Source organism: Anas platyrhynchos, chromosome 18, assembly GCF_047663525.1.
Source record: "Anas platyrhynchos isolate ZD024472 breed Pekin duck chromosome 18, IASCAAS_PekinDuck_T2T, whole genome shotgun sequence".
Lineage (NCBI taxonomy): Eukaryota > Metazoa > Chordata > Aves > Anseriformes > Anatidae > Anas > Anas platyrhynchos.
The window spans coordinates 9025898-9050442 of NC_092604.1; the positions used below are offsets into that span (position 1 = coordinate 9025898).

At 57.3% G+C, this 24545-nt stretch overlaps 1 protein-coding gene across 1 annotated transcript; it reads left to right on the forward strand.

The window, feature by feature from the left end:
* The first annotated feature begins 3055 nt into the window (after positions 1-3055).
* SARDH (sarcosine dehydrogenase) lies at positions 3056-24092 on the forward strand. The gene is made up of 22 exons (XM_027471050.3): positions 3056-3196; positions 3275-3371; positions 4077-4398; positions 5003-5181; positions 5570-5749; positions 6307-6430; positions 6545-6645; positions 7417-7521; positions 8112-8241; positions 9807-9893; positions 9983-10073; positions 12340-12481; positions 13562-13645; positions 13766-13879; positions 14485-14623; positions 15016-15129; positions 16377-16524; positions 16748-16841; positions 20620-20782; positions 21037-21205; positions 21614-21749; positions 23605-24092. The coding sequence occupies exons 3-22, from the start codon at positions 4083-4085 to the stop codon at positions 23728-23730; spliced, it is 2742 nt and encodes a 913-aa protein (XP_027326851.2). The 5' UTR covers positions 3056-3196; positions 3275-3371; positions 4077-4082; the 3' UTR covers positions 23731-24092.
* The last annotated feature ends 453 nt before the right edge of the window (positions 24093-24545 follow it).

A 24545-nucleotide genomic window follows, 5' to 3' on the forward strand; every position in this document is an offset into this window, starting at 1 on the left:
TTTTATTTTCCCCAGCCATGATCTTTACTGCCCGTAAACCTGTGTCCCTTCCTGGGCCAGAGGGCTGGGTCTTGGGGGGCGCTTCTTGTCCCTGAAGCCCTTTAATGCCACGGGGAGGGGGCGTTTGGCCACTCCAGGAGATGGATGCTTATGGGGTTGAAGCCTTTCTGATGGTCAGTGCTCGGAGCCCTTCCAAAACCCAGCTCCCGTGGTTCAGACACGGCTCTTCCCAGCGAGGCAAGGCTGCAGCAGCCCCCCGGGACGCCCGCTGCCCTCCTCTTGGTCCATAAACCGCTCCCCCCGCAGCTGTTCCCGGTGCAGTTGTCCCGGATTCCTTCCCCCGTGCCTGGGTGGGATTTTCAGGGCTTTTATTCGTTTCTGAGTATCGTGTTCCGAAATCCCACCTGGCCCTACGCACAGCAGCGTTTTCCAGAGCAATAAAATATAAAAGGAAAAAAAAAATCACAGGGTCGCTCGTGATGAGCTGCCCGAGGCATTTTTGGAAGCAAGGGAAGGTTTCACCCCAGAGATGCCACAGTGAGCTGCCATGACATTTAATTTCTAACAGCATTTATTGTTTTCTGCTCTTGGAGACCCCACTGCTTGGTTCTATCTGCTTGGACTTTCACGGGGTCAGCTGAAACCTGTAGGGCTGAGCAGAGGGGTTTTACTCGCAGAGACAGGATGAGAGCAGGGCGCTAACTTCTGGGTGCTGCTTTGGGGAGATGCTGCACCTTGGTGGAGGTGACAACCCCTGTCTGCCACAAACCCCTTCCCTGTCATTGCTGTTCAGCCTCAGGAAGGCTCTCCAACACACGCTGCGTGTGAAATAGCAATTTTGGGTACCTGGCTTCCCTGCCAGCGATGGGCTTCAGCTCAGCCCTGCGCAGTTTTGGGCACCATCGGGGGACACCCACAGCGCTGGAGCCTGGTGCAAGAGCAGGTAAATGCAGAAATCTGCTTCCACACAAGGTCCTCCTGGCTCTGGGGATGTCACTGCCACCCCAGGGGTGTCCCCACTCCTCGGTGGCAGCTGGTGACATCCAACCCTCTGGGGGTGGTTGGAGCAGCCTCGGCCAGGTGGGTGCCGCGACAGCCGGCTCCGCTCGGCTCCATCTAACCCCCCCGGGGTGTGCACGGAGGGGATAAATGGAGCGTTTATTCCCTGTGCCCAGCCCAGCCAGGCGCTGTAACCAGACCAGGAGCAGCCTTCCCAAGGGCATTAACAGGACGATAAATCTCCAGCCCCCAGCCACGGCTGGCAGCTGGCTCCAGCCCTGCACGGGCCCTTGTCTGCTTGCACCCTGCAGGGAGGAGGAGGTTGCGCCAGACACAAGTTTTATATTATTTTATCAATTTTTTTCTGCAGCAATAGCAGCTGCTGACATAATCTTGCCCCATGAGCTGGGCTCACCGGGGCTCTGAGCAAACACGGCGCCGAGGGGTGGTTGCATTTGCTGGCTGCCCTCTGCAAACAGCCGCTCCTGCTCCGTGCCGCGGCCCCCAGCACGCCCCATGGCCCCGGTGGCCTGTGGCCGGCCAGCGTGCGGCCACCTCCCTCCACCGCCCCGCTGCTCACTGCCACCGGCACCTTGGTCAGCCCTGGGCACCAGCACAGTGGCTGTCTGGGACCCCACAGCAAAGGATCCGAACAGCTCGGGGTGGGGAAACTGAGGCAGGGGGTGGCAAGGTCAGAGCTCGGCAAGCTATGGACTGCACGGGGTCGAGGGCGCTTTCTGCTCAGTGTCCTGCAGCTGTGGTGCTCTCCTGACACCAAACTTGGACTGCAAGGTGTGAAGAGGGTTCTGTGCATGCCAGTGCAGGCTTTGGTGATGGTGATGGCACGTCCTGGTGGCTTCGTGCGCGCTCTGATCCACTGCAGCCTTGCAGCATGCTCGGGCATCCATATGTGCATCAGCTTTGTGATGCTTTCTGTGACCTGGAAAGCTCCAGCTGGCGCATGCAAACAGCTCTGCCCCTTTATTTCCTAATTAATCTAAGCATGACAAGGAAAGGACTGGATGTTTTACATCCTCTCTATGTTGTAACGACCACCAAAAAAAATTAACCTCCCTCGTTCTGGCTCTGCAGCTCCATCAGGGCCTCGCTGCTCGGAGGCTCTGGGGCCTCGTTCTGCCCCATCCTGAGCTTCTCAGGCTGCTCTGCTCCACGCATGCTTCGTCTTGCTTTGTTCTGGGTCTTTTCTAACCCAAAGGCCGTGTTTGTAGTTAGGACATGCCGGCGAGACAGCTTGGTCCCATCAGACAGCAACACCCCACCACGGGCAGGAGTTTTGACTTGTTCGCATCTCTTTGGTTACTTTGCTGGGCTCTCTTTAACCAGAAACTGGTTTTGCCTTTAAAAAAAAAAAAAAAAAAAAAAAGGCAAGGCTGTTTTGGGCTGATTCTGGATCAGCTACCCCCTCCTCCCTTGGCTGCTATTCAACCCCTTCCTGAACCGGGATGATTTGGATGCAGCCCCCATACAGCGTGCATTCAGCACACACATGGGGGTGGCTCCTGGGACAGTGATGCCACCGAATGCCACGAGCCCCCCAAACTGCCATGAGTCCCCCAAACCACCACGAGTCCCCCAAACCACCACAAGCACCCCAAACCCCAGCCCCCAGGCAGTAACCTCAGAGCTCACAATACTTCTCAGCCCCAAACTTCACCAGCCCCTGACCCAGCCACGGCTCCACCCACCCCAAATTTCTCCCCCCAAGCAGAATCCGGCCCTTCAGAGCCGCCTTTGAGGAGCCTGCACTGCCTGCGCCTCCTGCCCAAACAGGCCCTAATTTTGGGGTGAGTCCTGGGCAGGAGGTGCAGGGGCTGTGAGAGCCTTGGGGCTGTGAGAGCTCAATGAAAAGTTTTATTTTCCTCCCCCCTCTAGATGAATTTTTTTGGTGTTCCCACCTTCGCTTTGGGCTCTCGGGTCTGGCTTAAACGCATTTTAATTCTGCTCATTCAATGTGACTGCTGGGAACTCCGGCAGGAGGGTCAGATGTTCGCCGCGCTCGCTGTGTTTGCTTTCTGGCACCGAGCGAGCCCTGCAGGCTGCGAGCCCCTCCTGGCCCCAGCCAGGCTCTCTGCTCTCCGCCGAGCGCTGATCTGGGGAGAAAAGTGAGAATTTCCTTCCGTTTCGAATTCCTCGGCTCCCCCTGAGTTTTTCTTCTTCGGCGGAGGAACAACAGCGGGTAAGATCTCGGTTGGGGCAGGGGAAGCGCTCAGCTGGCCCCGCTCGCCCCCGGCTCTGGTTAATGTTTTCACGGCAGTGGCACGGAAGAGGAGGAGGAGGAGGAGAGCATCGGAGGAAGGCAGGAGCCCCACGGCCATCGCGGCAGGGAACACCACTCGGAGCAAGCGTCACCGGTGAGTGGAGCTGGCGAGCGGTGGGGAACCCAGCGTGGGTTTCCTCCCCGCAAGGAACTCCTGCGGGATATCCCGGGTGGGATTTCCCAGATTTGTAGGGCTGTGGGGTGGCAGCGAGCGGGATCCTGCAGGAGCGAGGTCTGTAAAAGCCTCCAGCTGCAGCTGGTGTAGGAAGAGCGGTGCCACCCCGTTACAGCCTGCTGGTTGTGGGGCCGCGGCTGCTCCAAAGCCAGCGCAAACCCCGAGCCACGTCCCCAGATCCCAGGCACGGGGCTGGAGGACTTTTTCTGTCCCCGTCCCCGCCAGCAGCCATTGCACTGCCCTCTTCTGCTACAGAGCAACCCCTGCTCCTTTGTGGTGCCTCCTGAATACACAAACATAAAGGGGGTGGTTTCTGTGGGCTGGGAACCCGCGCAGGAGCTGCAGTGACCTGTGCGTTTCCAAGCTCCTTTTTTTTTTTTTTTTTTTTTTTTTTAAGCCGGGCCCCCCCGCAGGGTGCCTGGAAGCCTCCCCGGCTCCCTTTGGGGTGCGATTCCTGCAGGTGGGGGTCCACGGAGCCTGGCTCAAAGCCGTGCCCCAGGTCCCCCCCATGGTGCCGCTCAACCCATTGCACGGCACCACGATGCCACCACAGGTGCCACCACCGGTGACCCTCTGGCAGGGCCCCCCCTGCCCACCCTGGCGAGGCTTTTGGGGTCTCCGCAGGTCGACATGTCCTACATCAGCTGCGCCTTGCGGGCGGCTGCCCCCCGCCGCCTGCCAGCCCCCTGGAGAAGCCCCCGGCCCTTCAGCAGCACCGCGGGTCCCCCGGCGGAGAAGAACGTCCCCTACCAGAAGACCCTGAAGGAGGAAGGCACCAAAATTACGGGACCCAGCCGGCCCCTACCGCCCTCGGCAGAGGTGGTGGTGGTCGGGGGGGGCAGCCTGGGCTGCCAGACCACCTACCACCTGGCCAAGCTGGGGGTCACCAGCGTGGTCCTGCTGGAGAGGGACCGCCTGACGTCGGGCACCACCTGGCACACGGCTGGTGAGCAATTGGGATTGGGACCGGGGCAAGGAGGGGGGTTACACAGGACCCCACTGCTGGGGACAGGTGGATGGAGCCCACCCATGGCACGGGTGGGTTCTGGGTGTGCCGGGGGGGGTTGGCTTTAATCGTGGAGAATTTCAGGGTTCTGCTTTTCCATTTGGCACAACTTTCCATTAGGAAAACACACCCCATTTTTTCTCTATATATAATTTTAATAGGATCAGAGAATAACTAAACAGTTTATTTCCCCTCTTACTTATTTCCACTCTTAAATTATTATTTTTAATCCAATTTCTTTGGCAGGGAGAAGGGAACTAGGCGAGTTTAATTCAATGCGCATTTTGGGGTTTTGTGTCTTTTTGGGGTAGTCCCCACCAGAAACCCTGTTCTCCCATTCATTTAAAAATCAAAAAAAAAATCAAAACCAATAATTTGTAGAGCTCCGAGGTAGCCACGAGATGGAGCAAGTGACACCCACCAAGTGGGATGGTGGTGCCAGGAGGCCCCCAGAACTCCTCTCCCTGGGGTTTTGGGGTGATGGGGGGGGGTCGGGAGGGGATGCAGAGCCGCCTGCCCCACGGCCGGGCTGTCCCCCACCCAGGTTTGCTGTGGCAGCTTCGTCCCAGCGACGTGGAGGTGGAGCTGCTGGCGCACACGCGGGACGTGGTCAGCCGGGAGCTGCCGGCGGAGACGGGGCTGCACACGGGCTGGGTGCAGAACGGGGGGCTCTTCATCGCCTCCAACAAGCAGCGCCTCGACGAGTACAAGAGGCTCATGTCGGTAGGGAACGGCCCCCCCGGCGTCACCCCCAGGACGTGGTGGCCTCCTGGTTTCCATAAGGCTGATAAAATCAGGCAAAATGCTGGCCAAGCAGGCAGGATGGAATCCAGCTGGCAATTTTTGCCCTTTCAGATAGAGGTAGCATTATTTTCGGGGTTGCACAGGCAGCTCGAATAGGAATATGGGGTCGTATGGCCCTAAAAAGCTGTGCAGACCTTCCCACTGCCCTGGCTGGAGGGCTTGCCTTGGGGCAGCGATGCACCTGGGCCACGCAGCGTTTGGGGAGCTAAACATGTCCCGGTGGGTTCTCCAACTCCCTCAGAAGCATGGGATGAGCCAAGGCTCTCATTCCCTGCTTCTTTTCCCAATTTTCTTGTCTGGCTGGCAGCTAGGGAAGGTGTACGGTGTGGAGTCCTACGTCCTGTCCCCGGCGCAGACCAAGGAGCTGTACCCGCTGATGAACGTCACCGACCTGTACGGCACGCTCTACGTCCCCAAGGACGGCACCATGGATCCCGCCGGCACCTGCTCCACTCTTGCCAGAGCAGCAGCTGCCAGAGGTGCTACGGTAATTCCTAATTAGCAATTACTAATTAATGCCTGTTGACCCTGGGAGGAGTTTTCAGCCTCTGCCTTCCCCAGCTCCTCCTTTCGCAGGGAGCAGAGCTGCTCCTGCAGGGTCAGGGCTTTGCCCTGTAAGGATGCTGTGCTCTTGGGCTTTGATGGCTTTTGGGGTCACAGAGACAAATCTGGCAGGGGCCATAAGCCCAGGGAAAATCCAGGATGAAGAGAAGACCTTTAGGAGTGAGATGAGGCAGAGCCCAAGGCAGGTTCCTGAGTTTTAGGGTCAGGTAACACAATCCACCCATCGAGGTGAGGATTGCTGGCACATCAGGGGCAAGGCACATCAATAATGAGGGTCCCCTGCAGCTGTGGGTGCGCAGAGGTGTGGTTTTAGGGTGTAACTGAGAGTAACTCTGTTTTCAGTAGTAAGAGTAATAACTGGAAAGGAAGATGGCCAGGGCCAGAGCCCTGCCCAGCCCCACCTTTCCCACTTTTGGGGCTGGATGTCGGGCAAGCTGGGACATCCCGGCCATGACCCCCCTTCTCCTCCCTCTCCCCCAGATCATAGAGAACTGCCCCGTGACCGGCATCCAGGTCAGAGCCGATGATTTTGGGGTGAAGCGGGTGCACGCAGTGGAGACGGCCCACGGGACCATCCAGACCCCCTGCGTGGTCAACTGCGCAGGTACGGGGCGGCCGGCGGAGCCGCTCTGCCTTGTGCCACAGGGGCTGGGGTGTCGGGGGGCTGCTCCATCCCCTGTCCCCCTGCCACCCCCCGATGGGCTCTGTGTCCCCACAGGGGTGTGGGCGCGTGCCCTGGGCCAGCTGGCGGGCGTCCACGTGCCGCTGGTGGCGATGCATCACGCCTACGTGGTGACCGAGCGCATCGAGGGCATTCAGGTGGGTATCGAGGTGGGATAGCCCCCCCCAGGGACCTGCAGAACCCCCCCCCCGACCCTTCCCATCCCCCTGCACAAACCTGGGCCAGGCTCTGCAGGCACCCTGCAGCTCCTCCTGGTAGCCGACTGCCTGATCAGAGCCAGATTTAATATTTAACCATGTTATGACTAGCAGGTAATTTTATTATTATTGTTTTTCTCGGTAGAGTTACTGGAGGGTCTCTGGTGTGTTTGGGGTCTGAAAGCAGCATTCGTGAGGATGCCAAACAGTCTCTGAACCAGCCCTGGTCCCCACCAGGCAGAGCTGTAGCTCTCCAGGCGTTCCCAAACCAGCTGCAGAAATCTCTTCTCACCTTCTGGCTGCAGAGAACCGCTCAGGGTTCTCCTGGGCACTCGGAGAGTAACACCTGCCTGAGTTTCCATCCCACTGACACAGGCTGTGCCTGAGCCGGCAGTCCCCGAGGCCCCATTTTAAGAAGGGACGATTCCAGGGATTGTGGTTCTGCCCCAGTAACTCCTCTGGGCCGTGCAAGCACAGCGAGGAAGAGGATTTGGGGAGGAAAGGCTGCAGTGCGCAACCCTCGGGGCCTCCTCTTCCATCCCCCTAACTTCAATCCCCAGCTGGGCTGGGGACACGGAGGGTGATGAAGCCTGGATGCAGGCCGGGTGCCTGCTCACCCTGCTTGACTTTTCCCATGGAAAAGGGGCCACGTGTGGGGCCTGGGGGTCCTCTCATCCCCCCTTGACCCCTCTGCCCCCCTCCCCGCTGCAGAACATGCCGAATGTGCGCGACCACGATGCCTCGGTGTACCTCCGTCTCCAAGGCGATGCTCTCTCCGTGGGCGGCTATGAGTCAAACCCCATCTTCTGGGAGGAGGTGAGCACTCCCCGGAGGGGGGCGGGAGGCTTTACAAGGAACCCATGGCCTCAGGATGGGTGCAGAAAGGAGCTCCCCGTGTCCCCGCTCACATAAAGCCCATCCTGCAGGCATCCTCTGTGCCCACCCTGCTGGAGGCACGAGGCACACGGGTGTGAGAGGAGATGAGGAGGATGAGTAGGGCTGGGGGGCACTTTGGAGGCCACCGTGCCACCCCTGGCCTGCCACAGGGTCCCTTTATCCAGGTGCCTTAATTCAGGCTCTGTCCCAGCCCTTTGGCTGCATTATTTTTTGGTTTTCTGGGGCACTGAGGGTTTGTCTTTCCATCCCGGGGAGGAGGGACTCTGCAAGGGGACACAGAAGGAGGTGAAGATTCCCGTTCCTGTGGTCCCCAAGAGGCTTGCCCACCACACGCAGGGGGCACAAAGGGCTGCAGAGAGCAGCTCTTGCTGGTTTTGAACCTCTCTGCTTGCCTGGGCTGCTCATAAAACCCCAAGAGATCCGAGTCTGCAGCCTCAGAGGCTGCCAGAGCTGAGAGTGCCACCAGCTGTGCTCTGTTTCGTGCCCTGATTCCCATTTCCCACCTTCAGGTATCCGAGAAATTTGCTTTTGGCCTCTTTGACCTGGACTGGGATGTTTTCACGCAGCACATCGAGGGTGCCATCAACAGAGTGCCAGTGCTGGAGAAAACGGGCATCAAATCCACCGTCTGCGGGCCAGGTAACGCTGCACCCCCAGCACCTGGGGGCTTGGCAGGATCAGGGCCTGACCCAGGAGTGGGCTTGGGCACAGCAGGAGTTGGTGCAGGCTGGAAATGGAGCAGAGAAAGCTCCTGTGCTTGTGCTGCAGTGGTGGCTCCTTCCTGGCGGTGGCACCCCAGGCTAGCTGCAGGAATTGGAGCGAGCTGCTGCCTGGCCACAAAGGTTGGCAGCCAAAAGTGGGGACCTTTTGGGGACCTTTCCAGCTGATGCTGGGGCCACTGGCCTGGGGAATTAAGGGACACGTTTTCTCAGGCAGTGTCTGCTGCTCTTCTGGGATTTTTATTCTTGTTTCAACCTTGGGATTCCAGGTTTCTGGGGTGCTGCCGTTAGGTTTGCACCCAATGCAAGAAGCAGAGTTAAAGGCAGTAGCAGCGCTGTCCTGCAGCCCCAGTGGTGATGCTGCCGTTGAACCCAGGCCCTGTAGGGTTGGTTTGGCTGTGAAATCCTCCACACGCTGAAAAAAAACCAAACAAACACCACTTTTTGCTGAAGCACTTAGAGGGAAACCCTGGAGGCCCTTGGGGACGGAGCTGGGCTGTGCACAGAGGGAAAGTAGGGCATGTTGCTGGCCCCGCAGCGGGTAAAACGTGGCTTGTAAAGCTGGGAGCCATGGCCCTGGGCGCTGATGTTTGATTGAACTGCGGTGTAAGAGGAGCTGGTGGCCTCCAGCGGGGAGCTGACAGCTTATAGATGTACGGCTGGGGTTTGTAGTGCAGGGGGGGAACCTCCAAAGGGTCGGCGCTCCTCCTCTGCTGGATTTAGCCGAGCTGCTGCTCTGCTTGCGACAGCTGAGTCAGGCTAGACTGAAGCAAATAACAAACACTTGTTCTTTCTGCTCTGCTGTAAATATTTCACCAACAGAGCAGCTCTCCCTGCTCGGAAACCCATCCTTTGCAGGGGGAGCTGCCTGCTGCTGAGGCCAGGGGTTGGGGGGACCAAGCTGGGCACAGCTGCAGTGCCCCCCCTCGCTTTTTGCACGATTGGACGAATCACCTCAACACAGGGAGCACTGCACGTCTCCATCAGGGTGTTTTCTGCGCTCCTTATTGTGGGATTTGCACCAGGCTGGGGTTGTACAGGGAGTGATGTCTCCCCCTGAGCTGGTGTCAGCACAGGAGCCTTGGGCAGCATTGATGGCAGCCCCTTAGCTGAGCCAAGCAGCTTAAACTCATGAATTTTCCCAATCAATGGGAAAATCAATGAATGTGAAAAATAGCAATAGCAATGAAATACGGCCCGGCTGCTGGGGATGTGATGGGCGGGATGGGATGGTGGGGGCTCTTTGCAGAGTGCAGGGCTGCGAAGGATCTGCCTGGTGCCACCAGCCTCTGCTGCTGGCAGTGCTGTGTGTGTGCATACATGTACATGTGTGCAAGCTTCTGGAGGAAACACATGAATGTTTTCGTATGTATATGCTCTGGGAGCAGGAGCAGGATGAGGCCAGCCCATGAGCCCTGCTCCTGAAGCAGGCGGTGTGTCCCAGGACGCCTGCCCTGGCTGATGCTCCCCGTCTCTGCCCCCCAGAGTCGTTCACGGCCGACCACAAACCGCTCATGGGGGAAGCTCCAGAAGTCCGCGGCTTCTTCCTTGGCTGTGGCTTCAACAGCGCTGGTAAGGGACGGCAAGAAATACCTCCTCGTGCATCCCAGCGTGGGGCACTTGGCCTCGTGGCCTCATTTGGGTCCTTGCCTCTCCCGCAGGGATGATGCTGGGAGGCGGCTGCGGGAGGGAGCTGGCTCACTGGATCGTCCACGGGCGGCCGGAGAAGGACATGTACGGCTACGACATCAGGCAAGGCTCCTCTGGCACCCATCACCTCTGGGAGGTCCTGGGGATGGGTTTCGAGCACCCCATGGGTGCTGGCATCAGGACCTGGTGGCCGGTGGTGTCCGTGCCACAGTCCCTGTCCCCCCGAGAAGCCAGAATCAATTCCACCCCATGGCTTTAATGAATTTACACCTGGGGTTGATCTCATTTGCCTCATTCCGCTTCTACGCAAACAGCTTCCAGCAGACGCGAGGAGATTGCAGTGATGAGAAAGGACAGGGTAATTGCGTTTGGGTTGTGTTGTTGTTCAATTAGTGCTGTGCCTAATCCTCTAAGTTAATCATCGGGGGTAATGTTTTCAGCTGGAGACAGATTACCTTCCCTTCTCCGCAGCACGACGTGGGCCGCGAGGTTTCGGCGGTGCAGATGTTGGCTCCGTAATTGCTTTTGACTTGCTCGATTGTGTTTGATTGGGTTTGGGCTTTCTTATAGGGCTGCTAGCGACAGCAACAAGCTTGCTGGGGACAAAGCTGTTAAAATCCCATTGTTTTGATGGCAATGCTGGTAAACCACGCACAGAATCAGCCTGGGAAGGGAGGAGGTCTTGCAGCAAAGAGAGAAACAAGCAGGTGGACAGGGACAGCTGTAGGGTCAGGAGCATGGGTTGGGGCAAGGCTTTCACCACCTTCCATGCCACGCTGGCTCCAGACACTTCAGATTTTGCTTTGCATTAACATACCGGGTTGCAAAGCAGGCAGCAGCCCCGTGGCCCCACTATCCCTGCCGTGGGGACGGGGACGTGCAGCAGGAGCTGCTCTGCCCGCTGCTGTCCCCTGGGGCACCACGGCCACGCACATCATTGGGGTTTTGTCCTCTGGGTGTCTCGCCTTTTCTGGAGTTGTCAAGCTGATGTCAGTCCCCCTTTTTTCCTTATTTATTTTTAAATCTTTATTTTGGTGATGATTACTGAGCTCCTCTTTAAATAACTCCTTTTTCTGCACATTTAAATATTTATCCTCTCAAAACGCTCGTTTGTAAATATTTCATCTGGCAGCTGCTGCTCCTCTCGCTGCTGTCAAAATGCAGCGTGTTGGTGAAGGGGCCGGGGCTGGCGGGTGCCCGGGGTGCCGGTGACATGCCGAGTGTCACCTGCCACGTGTCCACTGACACTTGCCAGGGCAAGCTGTCCCCACGGAGCTGACTCGTGGTTTGCCCACGGCTGCTTTTGGGGCACGCCGCTTGCATTTTGGAGCTCCCAGGTCTTACGTGAGGAATGACCCGAAAGTACGACCTGTGAGCAGTGCTGGTCCCTGCTGCACCTTCGCCCTGGGAAGCCCCAACCTGGGTGAAAATTTGGGAAACAGCCACCAGCACTGAGCTCAGCCGGGGACTGGGAAAATCTCCTTTTGGGTGCCCGGAGAAGGGGAGGGTGGGAGGAGGGAAAGGGGCACCAGAGCCTGCAGCGCTCAGCCCTGCCATCCCCCTGCTGCCCACCTTCACGCTGCACGCACCAAGTGGGGAAGAAACCTGAAAATGACGTTTTAAAAGGCCCTATAAATCACGTTTTGTCTTGCCTTTTGCCTGCTGCCTGGCTGCCTTTCTGCAGACGGAGGGCCTCTGGGCAATTTGGGCACCAGTCCCCTGCCAGAGCTGGGGCAGGAGAGGTGGCACCGGCTGAGCGGTGACGGTGCCAGAGTTAGGGGGCTCCGGTAACAGCCCCCCAGCACATGCTGAACCAGCACATTCCTTCAAGGAGCTTTTCTGCTTGAAAAAGGAAAATATGTCAAACAAATTTAAAATGCTTTGGGTTTTATTTATATTTCAGTCTGGGGAGAAATGGATGAAAAATGTGAGGAATGTTCACGGCTCGCTCCCTTTTGGGGCTGCATTTAAAACTGGGCTCTGCGAGAGAGGCTCTCTGAGGCTGGCCCAACACTGAAACAGAGCAGAATTAACATAAATTTTCCTATTTTTTTCTTGTTTTCCCCCAGCAGGACTGTATCCAGCTCTGGTAAATCCATCTGGACCAGGGCTGTGGGTTGCACTGAGTGGGCAGAGCCACAGGGATGAGCTAGAGCGGTTTGATGGGCAAAAGATGCGATTTTTGGTTTCTTTGCTCTCCCACCCATAAAAAGGGAGCAGGTATCCCAAATTTACACCACAATAGCTGCAGCCACCTCCTCCGGCCAGGGAGGCCATGCCCAGGAGGGCACCAGGGATCCTAGCAAGCCGATGTGCTTGTCCTGATGTGCTTGTCCTGATGGCCACCCTGTCTTGCTGTGCCCTCCAGGAGGTTTCACCAGTCCCTCACCGACAACAACCGCTGGATCCGGGAGCGGAGCCACGAGTCCTACGCCAAGAACTACTCCGTCGTCTTCCCCCACGACGAGCCGCTGGCGGGGCGCAACATGAGGAAAGACCCCCTGCACGAGGTGAGGAGACCCCAGGGACCCTCCGGGCAGCCCCTGCTTCTGCCAAAAAATAAGATAAATAAATAAATAGATGCACTGAAGCATTGGGAAGGCATGGCCTTAGCCACATCGCTCTCCAAAACAGCGTGCTGCGGAGATGCTTTAAGAGCCTGGTGAGGGTCACCGGGCAAGGGGCAAGTGGAGAGCAGAGCTCAGAGCCCCCCAGTGCTCCCAGGGTGGCCCTGTCCTGCCAGGGTGCAGCCTCTTTTGCTGAGCCCCTTCCCCCTGGGAGAGGATTCACCTCACAGCATCCCTCTCCCGATGGCGAGCAGAGGCTCGAGCAGAACAACAGACATTCCTCCCCACCAGCCCCCGATGTTTGGTTGACAGCTCGGTTGTTTTCTGTCACCGAGGATGCAATTTATTTTTTAATAGCATGTCTAATAGGCGATGCCCATTTGACTGACAGCCTGGTATTTGTACATGCAGCTCCAGAACATGTGCTGTGTTTTATAAATAGACACTGAATCACTTCTGAAATGTTCAACAAAATCTATTCTTTTCCGAACGGAGGCACCCAACAAAAATATCTTAATGGATCCCTAATTAATTGCGTGCAGAGAGATTTTCCTGAGAGTACAGAGGAGGAACAAGAAGGTTGCCATATGAATCTTGGATGTTATTTGTATAATTACTCTTGAAAGCACTGGGGAGAAGCGTGCTGTGTGGATTTAGCATCCCTCAGCCAGCGGTTCATGTGTCACCGGGCAGACTTTGGAGCAGGGCACGGCTGGCCTGTGGGGCTCCTGGCTGTCGGATGCTCTTGAGACAAATACCCTTGTTGGGTGGGCACAAAGATCAGCCAGTCTGCAGGCAGACAAGGGGTTCTGCTCTTCTAAAAGACAACCCACGGAGCTGATTTTGGCTGCTGGTGACCCTTCTTTCCATTTGGCTGCTGACAGCCAGAGCCAAAGGTTTATGAGTCGGGTTTTGAGCATCCATTGGAGGCGGAAAACATCAGCACTGCCGGCTGAAGCAGGAGGGCTTGGTGAAAAGGGCAGCTTTTAACCTTTCCTTCCCATTTCTCTTTGTCTCAAGTAGGAGCTGCTGCGGCAGGGCTGTGTTTTCCAGGAGAGGCACGGCTGGGAGAGGCCAGGCTGGTTCAGCCCCAAGGGAGCAGCTCCAGTAAGCACGGTGCCCAACACGTGCTGCCCCAAAAGCGAGTGTATTTCCCCCAAATAGGGGGCAGCCCTCAGCTTTGAGGGGGTCTTTCCAGTGCCCTCCGTCCTCCTGCTTCTCCCCCAGGTCCTGGATTATGACTATTACGGTGCCTACAGCCAGGAGCGCCACAAGGATTATGCCTACAACCAGCTGCTGGCAGACGAGTACACCTTTGACTTCCCCCCCCATCACGACACTGTGAGTGTAGGGGGGGGTTTTGGGGGGCATTTCTGGAGCTGGGGGTGTTGGGGGCACCAGAGCCCCTGCAACACTGCAGCCCTGCAAAGAGCTGGTGAGGCTCAGAGGGAAGGAAGGCATGGGCTTGCCTAAAACTAGGCAAAATGTCCCCAAAGAAATGAAGCAAAATGCGTGCCCTGTGCTTGGAAACCTCGGCACAGAGGCCCTGTGAATTTTGTCGCTGCTTTCCCAAAGGAAGGAGCTGAAACCAACTCAGGGAAGCTCGGATCCATCTGCAGTGTTGGCCCCCAAATCCAGATAAACAGCACACGCTGTGGAGCAAGGGAGCCTGCTGGGAAATGGGGAGGAATACGCAATTTGATAAAATCTGACTTATTATTGGTAACTCTCACTGTGGTACTGACATAACGGATGGGACTGGGCATACGGGGGAGCCTTCCAGATGTGCTACATCCAACACCTGACTTTTTCAGGGCTGTTTTGAAGGCACCAGGCGCGTGCCCGGGTGCTGTGTCCCCTTACATAAATGGCTTTCACACGTCTCTCCCTTTGCAGAGTGAGAGGAGCACACCACGGCTCCAGCACTGTGTTTGCTTTAATTTTAGATCAAGAACGAATGCTTAACGTGCCGGAACGCCCTGGCTCTCTTTGACATGTCTTATTTTGGGAAGTTCTACCTGGTCGGCCCTGAAGCAACGAAAGCGGCCAACTGGCTGTTCACTGCCGACGTGAGCAAAGCGCCAGGTAAAGGCTCGGCCTCCGCCTGTGGGCCGCCAGGCCTCAACTGCTGCCTCCACTGGGAAGTGCCACCTCGAACCAAAACACACAACAGGGACCCGAAATGGCTTTTATTTTCCACGCTGCTTTAGCAGAGGGCGTGGGAGTGGTGTGGGAGCGAGCGCTCTGCCCGGCCTCCTCGCAGGCCGGATCCTGCTCCTATTAGTGCTGTGGGAAGCGTGCTCTGAGCCAGGAACCGATACAAAACCTAAGCAAAAAAAAAAGCTTTGCTCCTGTCTCTGGTGCTGGGCACGCAGCACAGGGCACGGCACACCAAGGCAGTGGTGTTTTATATAAGAATTAGGACACGTTTTGGCGGGGAGGGCTGGTGGGCAGCGATGCTGTCTCCCCTCCCGCAGGCTCCACCGTGTACACCTGCATGCTGAACAAGCGCGGCGGCGTGGAGAGCGACCTGACCGTCAGCAGGATCAACCCCGGGGAGCCGGGCTCCCCCCTGGCCCCCGCCTTCCAAGGTACACAGCAATGCAGAACTGGGGGTCTCTGCTTTCATACGGGGGTCACGGGGCTTCATCGAGCCCCCAAAATAAGCTAAAATGCAGTTAAACAGCTAAGCATCAGGGGGAAGAGCACCACAGATGTTAGGATCCGTGCCTGCAACCCTCATCGTGCCCACAAACCAGGCAGCAGCCCCCTGGGATGTGCTCGGCTCCCAGCACTGGGGGGACAGGGGGACGGGGTGGCAGGTTCAGTTCAGGTCCACCAGCAGCTCCTCCATCCCCGCCATGCTCAGGACCACGCGTGGCCGCAGGCAGCAGGGTGATTGCATTTCCCTAATGGCACCACCTGGCTCTTCCACCTCCACCCCTGGCTGCCCATAACCCAATTATCCCCTTTGTGCCGGGGGCCTGCGCCGCTCCTCGGTCTTATTGGGTTTCTCCAGCCCTGGCTGGCTGCTCTGACCTCTCCCAAAGCCCTTATCAGCTGCCATAAAGAGGAATTGAAAGGAAGCAGAGCAGCCAGCCCGGGGGGCAGAAATGACATTAGGGAGCAGCAGGGGAGGAGGGCGCCGAGCTGGGCTCCGGCAGCGCTGCCAACACCGTGCTGGATGCTGCTGTAGTGGGTACCGGATCCCATTGCACCCTCATCCCATTGGGGATGGTGCCAGCGAGCCCTTCCCACCCCACAGCCCATCCCACATCCCTCTCATCCAGGGCACCCGCAGGTGATGGGAAGCGGATGGCGGAGCTGCCGGGTTTGATGGGTGCCGGAGGAGTTTAATAGAAGCGAGTCTATTTTTCCAATTACAGTAGGTGGCTGCACTTATTAGCGTTATGACAGGTTATCAGAGAGCAATTTCGTCGTGGCGGGGAAGGAAGAGGGGCGATCGATCATGCAATAATCGGCTCCCAAACTGCATCCCTGGGAAGTTGTCGCCCAGGATTAGCAGCGAGATGAAATTCCTGCTCGCGTTCGCACAGATGCCTCCCTGCCTGTGCACCCTAAACCTGAGCCCCGGTGAGGTTGCAGTGGTGGGGGTTTGATTTCACATTCTGGAGACCCTTACTCTTTCTTCTTTCAGGTTTTAAAGATCATTTGGTTTTCCCTTCACTAGCTGGACCCCACAAGCAAAATCAGCACGAAGCTTGTCCCATTGTCCCAGCATCCAGAGACAAAAATCAGCCCCAAGCTGAGCTGAGCATCACCCCAACCCAATGCTCCCAAGCCTAAAATGACACTGGGGGGTTGGGATTTCTTCCAGGGGACGGCTACTACCTGGCCATCGGCGGGGCGGTGGCGCAGCACAACTGGTCCCACATCACAGCAGTGCTGCAGGACATGAAGCTCCAGTGCCAGCTCATCGACTGCTCGGAGGAGCTGGGCATGATGAGCCTGCAGGGCCCGCTCAGGTGAGTGGGGGGAGCACCGTGACCCCCAGCAGGCAACCTGACACCCAGCCCCACGTCCCCTGCTCCTCACCCCACTCCCTCAGTGGGATTCCCCACATTAGGTCCCGTTCGGAGGGAGAGGGGCGGCCAGCTGGGATGGGACAGCAAGGTTGGGTGATGGCCATCAATAGTGGGTTAGCAAGACACCTCCTTTCACCACGGCCCCTTTGCTGTTTCCCTGCAGCCGTGCCGTCCTCCAAGAAGTGCTCGACACCGACCTGAGCAACGAGGCTTTCCCCTTCTCCACCCACAAACTCGTGAGGGCCGCGGGGTGCACGGTAGGATGGGGCTGGCACGCGAGCTCCTGCGGCTTGTCAAGGCTGGGAGTTTGCAGTGGGCTGCTGGGGAGTTTGGTTGTTTTGTTTTCTGCTTGCTTGGTTGTATTTTTTTGTTGGAAAAGAGCAAAAAGGACAATGGGAGCGGGGTGTTTTCCTCCCCACTTGCCTGCTCCTCCAGCTGGGGGTGCCTGGGTGCTCTCTGGGCACAGCCACTGGTTTTGTGGAGGAACAAGAGAATCCTCCCTCAGATTAGGATGAGCACTGGTGATAGGTTTATCTGACACTCCGGATCCCTTCCTTTTCCTCCTACCCCTAAAAAAATATATATAAAAAGATGGGGGGGGGAGCGATTTAATGCGAGATGTGTCACGGCTCCCTGGAAGGGCTCAGCAGCCTGATGCCTCGCTGCATTTGATCACAGGCACAGTCTGACAACCTTAAGCTTTCCGTTCCAGCGCAGATCATCCTGCACTTGCCGAGACTTCGGGGCTCACGTCAGTGGTTATGCAAGTGCAGAGATGGCCAAAACCTGGGGCTGAGCCCCACGGGGCCAGCATCTGGGGACGGGAAGCGCCTTGGGGTGCCGGTGACAGTCAGCCCCGCTGCGTGCCCCGAGGGAGCTGTGTTGCAGAGGATTTTCTAAATTCAAAAGGCTTATCACTGCTGTCTGACACACGGAAAAGCTGATACATGTTCAGATGTTTGTTTTGCCCAAGACCGTCGCTCAGCAAGACGGTGAGAGAAGCAGGATGTCGGTTTTGTGTTTGTCTGCTTGATGACCTACGCAGTCAATTCGAGCTAAGCCCTTGTGAGTAGAAATCTTGGTTAAGAATGCCCTCTGAGCTTTAGAAACTGATTATATAAAGTAGCAGGATGGTATCAGTTCTCCAAATAGCCAGAATTGGCTTAACAGTGAGTGTAGCATTAAAAAAAAAAAAGTTCATTGTGCTTCTTGCCAGCGTTGCAGGGAATAACGCAATTTTTGGACTCACTAAAATTCTTCCCAGATTTAGGGACTCGAGAAAATAACAGCCGGGCACCTGGTATAACATCAGAAAGGAAGTGAGAAAATTGTCTGGATGTGTTCTTAGCCTTAAATAATTAAAGGCAAAATTAACTGTCCCCTGCCCAGGCTGGCGGCCCCAAGCATCCTCCTGGAGGTGCGGCGGTGAGAGCAGGCAGTGGGAGGCAGGCCTGGCATATCGGCGAAATTGGGTTAAGCTGCACGCGGACACTTTTCATTCGGAATTAAAGTGGCTTTAATTCGAATGCAGCTGGCTGCTGAAGGGATTGCTGCAAAATCAAATTAAGGCTACTTGAGCTGGGAGGGAGAGCCTAGCCGGGGCTTAGGGCACTTTAACTAAGGCACAGGTTTTGCCTAATTCAGATGAATCCTCCAAAATGTCACCACGCAGGGGCCAAAAACCCTTTTTGTATCCAGCATACGAGCGGGGACAGTGGCACAGGGGACCCGAGGGCCAGCCCTTGCTGCAGGCTGTCCCCCTTGCCACACGTCACTGTCACCACCTAGGAGCTGCAATCCTCCCCACGTCCTCCCCGTCATGTCTGTGGCAGGCCGATAACATCTTGTAATAATCCACTTAGCCCTCTGAAAGGTGTACGAACGCTCCTGTCTGCAGGAGCGTGATGGGTTTATTTGCATTTCGCTTCAAGTTTGCAAGAAAATAATCCAGTCCTGCGAGGTAGAAACGGCTGGTAGGAATCATAGGGCTCCTTTTGAGTGCAAATGCCCTGATTTTATGAAAAAAGTAAAAGGGAAAAAAAAAAGAATAGAAAAGAAAAAGCTTTCCTGCCCTCCCAGGCAGAGCCAGCACCTGAACTGCAGGTATCTGAGCAGAGACAGAAAGGAAAGGAAAGTGAATTTTCAGGCTTGTGAAATGGGTAATATTATACTGGCACAGAATTAAAGGAGAAAACAGAATGTTTTCTGTGCTTCGCAGGGCTGCCAAGTGTAGGATTTTTGTTGTAGTTGGTTTTTTAAAGTTATGTGGAGAAAAAAAAAAGTGAGCTCTTTTCATACAATTGTACTGAAGCGCTCGGTAGTGCTGATGTCGGAGCAGTCACCCCGTAAGCCTGAAGGCAATCCAGGTCAGCGTGCAGAGGATTCAGCTCGTATGGGGGTGTTGCTGTAGCTGTAAGGTCACCGTGCATCCTTTGGGGGGGCACCTTTGGGCCCTCGAAGTCGCCACGAGCAGGGACAGGAGGAGGGAGGCTCCTGGGGGCGGCGGGCTGAAGCCCACCCCGATGTTATCGCCTGTCAGTGGGGTTAAACCAAACCCGGCATCTTTAAAAAGCGATCGCTGAGGTTTTTGTGCATTAACTCAGTAGTTGAACAAAATCAGCTGGAGTGAAAGGAGAAGTCCCGCGGAGCTAATGACTCTGGAAATTACCGATTGGTTTGCGAATTTATATATAGCGTCTCTCATTGTATTTAACAGCAGCGAAAGGACCCCGCTTGAATTTCCCTGCTGGATTGCGGGGTAAAGCTCAGGTTTTCATTTTCTAGAATACTTAAATGCTTTTGAATTGCTGCTCAAAGGCTCCGAAATTGATGCTATTTCATAGCTCCGTTTGAAACCTACCAGGAACGCCTGCTCCCAGGAGACGTTGGCGGAAACCCGCAGGAGAAGCGGAGCCCGGCCCTCGCCTCCCCACCCCGGGCTGTGCCAACCGAGTGGCTGGCACCCACATTTCCCTGGAGGGCTGGAGAGTTCTCTGCTTCCACCCCGTCAAAAAAAAAAAAAAAAAAAAAAAAAAGCCATGAATCCAAAGGGATGAACCAGAGGGAAATAGAGCTGAGCCTCCAGGGGTGTCTCCAGGGGATGTCCCCAAGCTGGGGTGGCCCCAAGCAGCCTGGGGAGCGTTGGGAGCGCAGAGGAGCTTGATGGGGCTATGGGATGGCACAATGCAGGGCACATCTCTGCCTGCCTGGGAGAGAAGTGGGGGTATCAGCAGGGCCAGGACATCACGGTGTTGCCCCAGGCTCCTCTGTCCCTGGGGAGCACAGGCAGGGAGGGAGGGAGAGCTCCGAGGAGCACCAAGCTGTGCTCATCTTCTCATTCCTCTTTGGGGTTTGGTGCATTCAGTGTCTGGCTAATAGGGCTGCCAGGAGTACTGCTCTGGGGCACCGTGTCTGCAGGGGGAACTTGAGCAGCCCCATGGGGTGAACAGGGCGCAGATGGGGACTCTGGGCTCAGCCCCTGGGTGACAGCATGCAGCTGTTGAGTGCCTGGAGCGGGACACATCCCTGGGGGACAACAGCCCCGAAGTCCCGCTGGGGACATGTCTCCCTGCCAACAGGCAATACAGAAGATTTGGGGAGATGCAGCGTAAGTGGTGCCCGCGGGCTTTCCTCCGGTGTAGCTGGATCAGCAGAGGGAGACAAAGGCCTGGCTGGTGTGGGGAGCATCGCTGCTGACCGCAGCCTGACCACAGGGACGGCTGGCTGCAGGGTGCAGCACCACAACCCCTGTGTCCCCCAGGGACCCCAGTGACAGCACCAAGCAGGGGGGCACCGAGGGAGACTCAATCTCTGGGCTCACTTGCCTCTTAGCTGTGGTTTTGAGCTGCGCAGCTTTGCTTGTCCAGCGATGAGAAATTCACTCTGAACGTGGCACAAAGACAGAGCAAAGAAAAGCCTTGCACGAAATCAGGATGAGTGCAACGCTGCCGGCCAAGCTGGCTTTCACCCTGGTGGGTGGCGAGGCCGGCTAGGGGGCTCAAGCAGCCTTGGATTTGGGGGTTTTGTGCTTTTCAGGTCCGTGCCATGAGGCTGTCGTTTGTTGGTGAGATGGGCTGGGAGCTGCACGTGCCCCGGGCAGACTGCGTCAGAGTGTACCAGGCGGTGATGCAGGCGGGTGCCCGGCACGGCATCGCCAACGCTGGCTACAGAGCCATCGACAGCCTCAGCATCGAGAAAGGTTTGGGGCTTTCCCTTTCCTCCTGCTCTGCCTCTGTCTCGGCAACCCAGGCAAATGGGGTTTGCCCAGCTTTGGGGTGCAGCTGGCGCCGTGCTGCTGAGACTTCCCCACCTGTGGGCTCCTCTCGAGGGTGCTTTGCCCAAGGCCAAGTGACCCAAGGGGTGGCCAACAGGCAGGGCTGGTGGCTTGGTCTCCCAAATTGCTCACCCCAGGCTTGCTGACAAGGCAGGGAGACCCACGCTTGGTTTTGGCAGGGTACAGACACTGGCATGCAGACCTGCGCCCCGACGACACCCCGCTAGAAGCAGGCTTGGCTTTCACCTGCAAGCTCAAGTCCGGCATCCCCTTCCTGGGCCGGGAGGCTGTGGAAGCCCAAAAATCCTCGGGCATCTTCCGCCGCCTCGTCTGCTTCACCACCGACGAGTGAGTACGGCCGCTCGGGGCAGCTCCTCACTGCTCGGCACCACACGTGGCAGGATGAGCACCCGCAGCGCTCCCCATCCAGCCCCCGCACCCCGTGAGCACACACAGAGCTCGGCTGCCAGCTCGCTCGGCTGTTTTCCGTGCTCTAATTACATCTCTAATTTAAATCCCACCACGTATTCCCCGCTCGGTAGTTAATGGAAGCTGGGAGCGCTGCGACAGGGAGGGGGGAGGCTTTGCAATTCGGGCTGGAGGGGCCTTGGTGGAGGAATGGGGGGGCGGTGGGGCAGCAGCCCCTGTGCCAGGGGGGATCCCCAGCTCATGGGCTTCTCCTCCAGCCCTTTCCCCCTGGCCTGTGGGCTCCCAACCGGGATTTTTCCCAATGTTTTCTCTGCTCTGGCCCCGCAGGAAGGTGCCGATGTTTGGCCTGGAGGCCATCTGGAGGGACGGCCAGGTGGTCGGCCACATCCGCCGGGCAGACTTTGGGTTCGCCATCGACAAAACCATCGCCTATGGCTACATCCGCGACCCCGCGGGGGGACCCGTGAGTACGGGCGGCGGCACCGCCTGCCCCTGCACCCCAGGGTTGGCAGGGGAAGCGCAGAGCTTCTGCTTGAAGCCATATGCATGAGCACATTGCCATCAGATGGGGTGCGAGACGGGGCACCCCCTGTGCCCCCCCCCGAAGCGACAGCAGCATGAGACGCGGGGGCGAGCGATGCCACGGCTCGGGGCGGCGATGTCCTCGCCGGTGACGTCCCGGCTGCCACCCCGCCTGGCCCCCGTGTGCTCTCAGATGATAATTGCAAGCGAGTATTTAATTGCAGCGGTGAATTAAGTTATTTTACGGGGATCGACTGCCCAGTAGGAGTGCAGCGGGCTCTCAATTAACCCCGCGAGACTCCTGGGGTGTAAATGAGGTGCCCTCATTAAGCGGCGTGCTGCGGACAGAGGTCAGGGAGCCTGCGTGGGGACAGAGGGCTCAGGGTGACGTCCCCGGGGGCTGTCCCTGTTGCAGCACATATGTTTGTGCTTTAATCCTCTGGCTTGCTTTGATTTTTAATCCTGTGTCAGCGCGAGGCTCCTGAGTCGAGCAGTGTGGGGTTGGAGGGGTATCTGAAGCCCCCCCAGGGGGACCCTCCCTCATCTCCCTGCTTCAGCACAAGTCAGGGACGGGGACAGGGACATGCACTGAGGGGAGCGCAGGACTTGGGGCTGCTCAATTCCTTATGGGGAGCTGTGCAGGAGGGCTTCAGTGAGCATTTAGGGGGGTCAGGCTGTCCCTGTGGGGAAGGCAGGTGCCCTCTAAGGCTGGGAGGTGGCAGCAGGCTCCAGCTGGGTGCTGCAGCGGGGTCTGCAGCCGGTGCCCCCCTCCCACCACGGCGAATGCTTTCCCCTACATCTGGCTTTCTCCTTTCCTTTCTTTTCCCACTCTCTCCCTGCCACATCTCGCTCTCCCGGCCGCCCCCGCCTGCCCCAGGCAGCGTGACGGAGGCGGTGGGATGGAGGTGGCACGGGGACGGTCCCCTCCTGCCTGCGGCGAGGCAGCAGAGCGGTGCTGAGCGCATCCCACTGGGCACGTTGAGTGCTTCTCCCTGCTCGGGCACTTGCCATGGGGAAACCTCTAGGGCCAGCAGTAGGGCCAGCAGTGGGGCCGGCAGCTCTCGGTGCCACGGGGAGCAGTTCTGCGTGCAGGGGGCTGCGCTGCGGGGCCCCAGCCCTGGCAGCTCCGTTGTGCCCGCGGGAAGCAGCGCTCATTAAGCAGATGTTAACGTGCAGCCTTAATCTCTCTGCTCCCTGCGATAACTCCCGCTTGATTTACACTGTGACGGCAGGGGCTGGCTGTGTGGGAGGGGAGCAGGAGCTGCACCAGGACCCTGCCCTCAATTGGGGTGTCTCGGGCACCGGCACTGCCTGGTGCTGCAGGAGGGACACCTCGGGCTTGTCACAGCAGCAGGGACATCCTGGCTGCCACCACGGTCTCCTCCTGCAGCCAGTGCCCAGCTGGGGGACAGCGGGGACTGACCCCACTCGGGTGTGCCATCCCCCTGCCACCCACCCCGTGATGAACTCGAGCTCCTAAGCGCACTCTGCATTGGATGCTGGTGAAAAAAAATCCACAGGAAAAAAAAAAAAAAGGACAGAAAGACTGAATTCTTTTTATTTATTTATTTTTTAGCTCAGTGCTTTTAAAAATCTGTTTTCCTCCTCTCCATGCATCCTCCTGGGATGGCAGAGCTGGGTTTTCTGCAGAAAGCACAGCTGAAGAGTGGGGGGGGAGCGTCTCCCAGCTCAGGGAGAGCCCAGTAGTGGGGTCAGGGGGGTGGCAGGGGGGGTCTGCTGCCTCCCAGCACCTCGCAGTGCGTAATGGAGGGGTTTGGTGTGGCTCTGCCCCGCAGGTCTCGCTGGATTTTGTGAAGAGCGGCAGCTACCAGCTGGAGAGGATGGGGGTGAGCTACCCGGCCCGAGCACACACCAAGTCCCCGTTTGACCCGGAGAACAAGCGAGTGAAGGGAATTTACTGAAGGACACCGGGATGGGGATGTGGAAGGAGAGAGCCCTTTGGAGCTACCCACCAAATCCCCAGACCCGGCTGCCCCAGCAGGGAGAGCCGGGCAAACACCTGCAGTGAACTCATCGAGCAGATTTGGTCCAGGTTAAAGGGGAAGGAATGGAAGAGATTCCAAAGAGCCCAACAATTTTGTTCCCAGGTTTCCTAAATGAAGCAATACCACTAGAGCAATAGTTCTTTCCCGTGGGTTAATTGACCTGAAAACAGTGTTGTGCTTGACTGCAAATGAAACGGTTTCAATTTTTGACTTTGCTGGAAACCCTTTCCCCCAAAATGTAGTTTCATGCTGCACGGAAATGAATTTTTTAAACTCTCTCTCTGCCGTTAATATGACTGTCGCCTCCAAATTTGATGTTCCTCTGTGTTCTTGCTGCTCTTGTCCCCGCTCTGACAATTGTCACCGCGTCGTGGCTGTGCCCTGGGGACCCACTGCTGGGGGCGCAGCAGGGCATGGGGCTGGCTCTGCCCCTTGGGCTCTCGCATGGTTTTTTGGGGGCGTTTCCCAGCAAGTCACAACCGTGCTGCTGGAAATTGGCTGTGGGGTGAGTCGGGGGGTTGGGATCAGCAGCACGGGACAGGCAGGAATCCCTCAGCATCTCCCCTGGGATGGGGCGGGGGGCACAGGGCCATTGCCCAGGCTCCCACCGGGGATCCCACTGCAGGATTCCTCTGCAACATCAAATCATGAAATCCAAAGGGATTTTAAGCACCGACATCCATCGGTTGGTAATTGCCACCTAGCTCCTGTTAAAAGCAAAGCCTGGGGAT